The 1,313-nt window shown below is 36.9% G+C and overlaps 1 protein-coding gene across 1 annotated transcript; it reads right to left on the reverse strand.

Moving 5' to 3' along the window:
* Window positions 1–247: 247 nt before the first annotated feature.
* Window positions 248–1,057, reverse strand: LOC114754708 (B3 domain-containing protein At2g31420-like). Its single transcript, XM_028943520.1, has one exon. It carries the CDS (start codon window positions 1,055–1,057, stop codon window positions 248–250), a length of 810 nt encoding a protein of 269 aa, XP_028799353.1.
* Window positions 1,058–1,313: the final 256 nt, after the last annotated feature.

Genomic DNA, 1,313 nt, shown 5'->3' on the forward strand with positions numbered 1-1,313 from the left:
ACACACACACAGTACTCTTTATACCTGATTGATATGGAAAACTTGCATGCATAAAAAATACCCTTTTACGTGGTAATAGCATAGAGGAAATTGTACTCGTGTACATAAAAGCTAAAGTGGGCTGAAACCTAACTGTAAACAGAGAACATATCGAGTCCGAAAAGGAAAGGCTCTCGAGAAGTAAAAATGAAAATAAAAAAGTTTGCTTTAACTCTACTATCGTTTTGTTTGTTGTTCTAGATCTGGATCATTCCCGTTTGATGAGTGCCATGCAAAGCATGTCCTCGCTATCTCTGAATGCCCAAACATCAATTGTATGGCCCTTTTCGAGTTTGTCTTCAAAAACAATCCTGTTCCAACCACCATTCAATACATATTGATAGCTTATTTTTTGAGGGTCATTGTCACTTTTATGCAAATCCCATTGTTTGAAGGTCAATGTGGTCTCACTAAGAGGAGGAAGAGCCACTCCATTATCCTCCTCCTCCTCCTCCTTGGGTTTATGAATCAAAGGCACTTTAATATCTCCTCCTAGCCTAAGCCTTGTAATCTCATCATCTTTCATGAATTCAAAACTCTCTATCTTGTTACAACACATGGTGAGTCTCCCATGTTGTTTGTTCACATCTGTGCCATATAAAGTCTTTTGGTAGATGTGGATGATTTGATTTGGCCTCGTTCCGCCGCATTTCTCGATGATTCGTGCTTCAAATTCCTCCGGCAAGGGTGGCGCGTCCAGAATATCTTCCCTCCTCTTCTTTTCTGTGAATTTCCTTATCCATTCTTCAGAGGTAATCTCAAGATGATTTGTTTTTGAATTATTACCATTATTATGCGTGATGACAGAGGATTTTTTCCTCTTTTTCCGCGGTGGGACTGGTTGGGCATTATTTCCTTCAGCTAATGATGATGATGATGATGAGTAAGCCTCAGAATTTGCTTTGTTCCTGAGCTTTTGCCGAGCAACTTGTGCAACAACTACCAAAACTTCAAAGGGAGTTGCATTTGGATTCAATTTGATGTCTTTGAAATCTTCAAGAGTTAATTGATTAGACATTCTCACTTGAGCGTCACCTTTGTGTGTAAATTTCATAAAACAATAATTAGTGCTCTGATTCTAGTTAATCATAATTTAAGAAGATAATGTAAATTGTGTTATGAGCATATATAAATGCTCTAAACAATGATTATATATGTCATAAAATTTTTTTTGGCAACTCTTATATATGTCAAAAATGCACTGTACAGTGTCCAATGCAGCCACATATTTTTATGAAAACTAGACAACTTTCGCAAAATTATACAGAACAAAT

The sequence above is a fragment of the Neltuma alba genome, unplaced genomic scaffold (genome assembly GCF_004799145.2).
Source record: "Neltuma alba isolate B1F8T4 unplaced genomic scaffold, ASM479914v2 tig00010185_pilon, whole genome shotgun sequence".
Taxonomy (NCBI): domain Eukaryota; kingdom Viridiplantae; phylum Streptophyta; class Magnoliopsida; order Fabales; family Fabaceae; genus Neltuma; species Neltuma alba.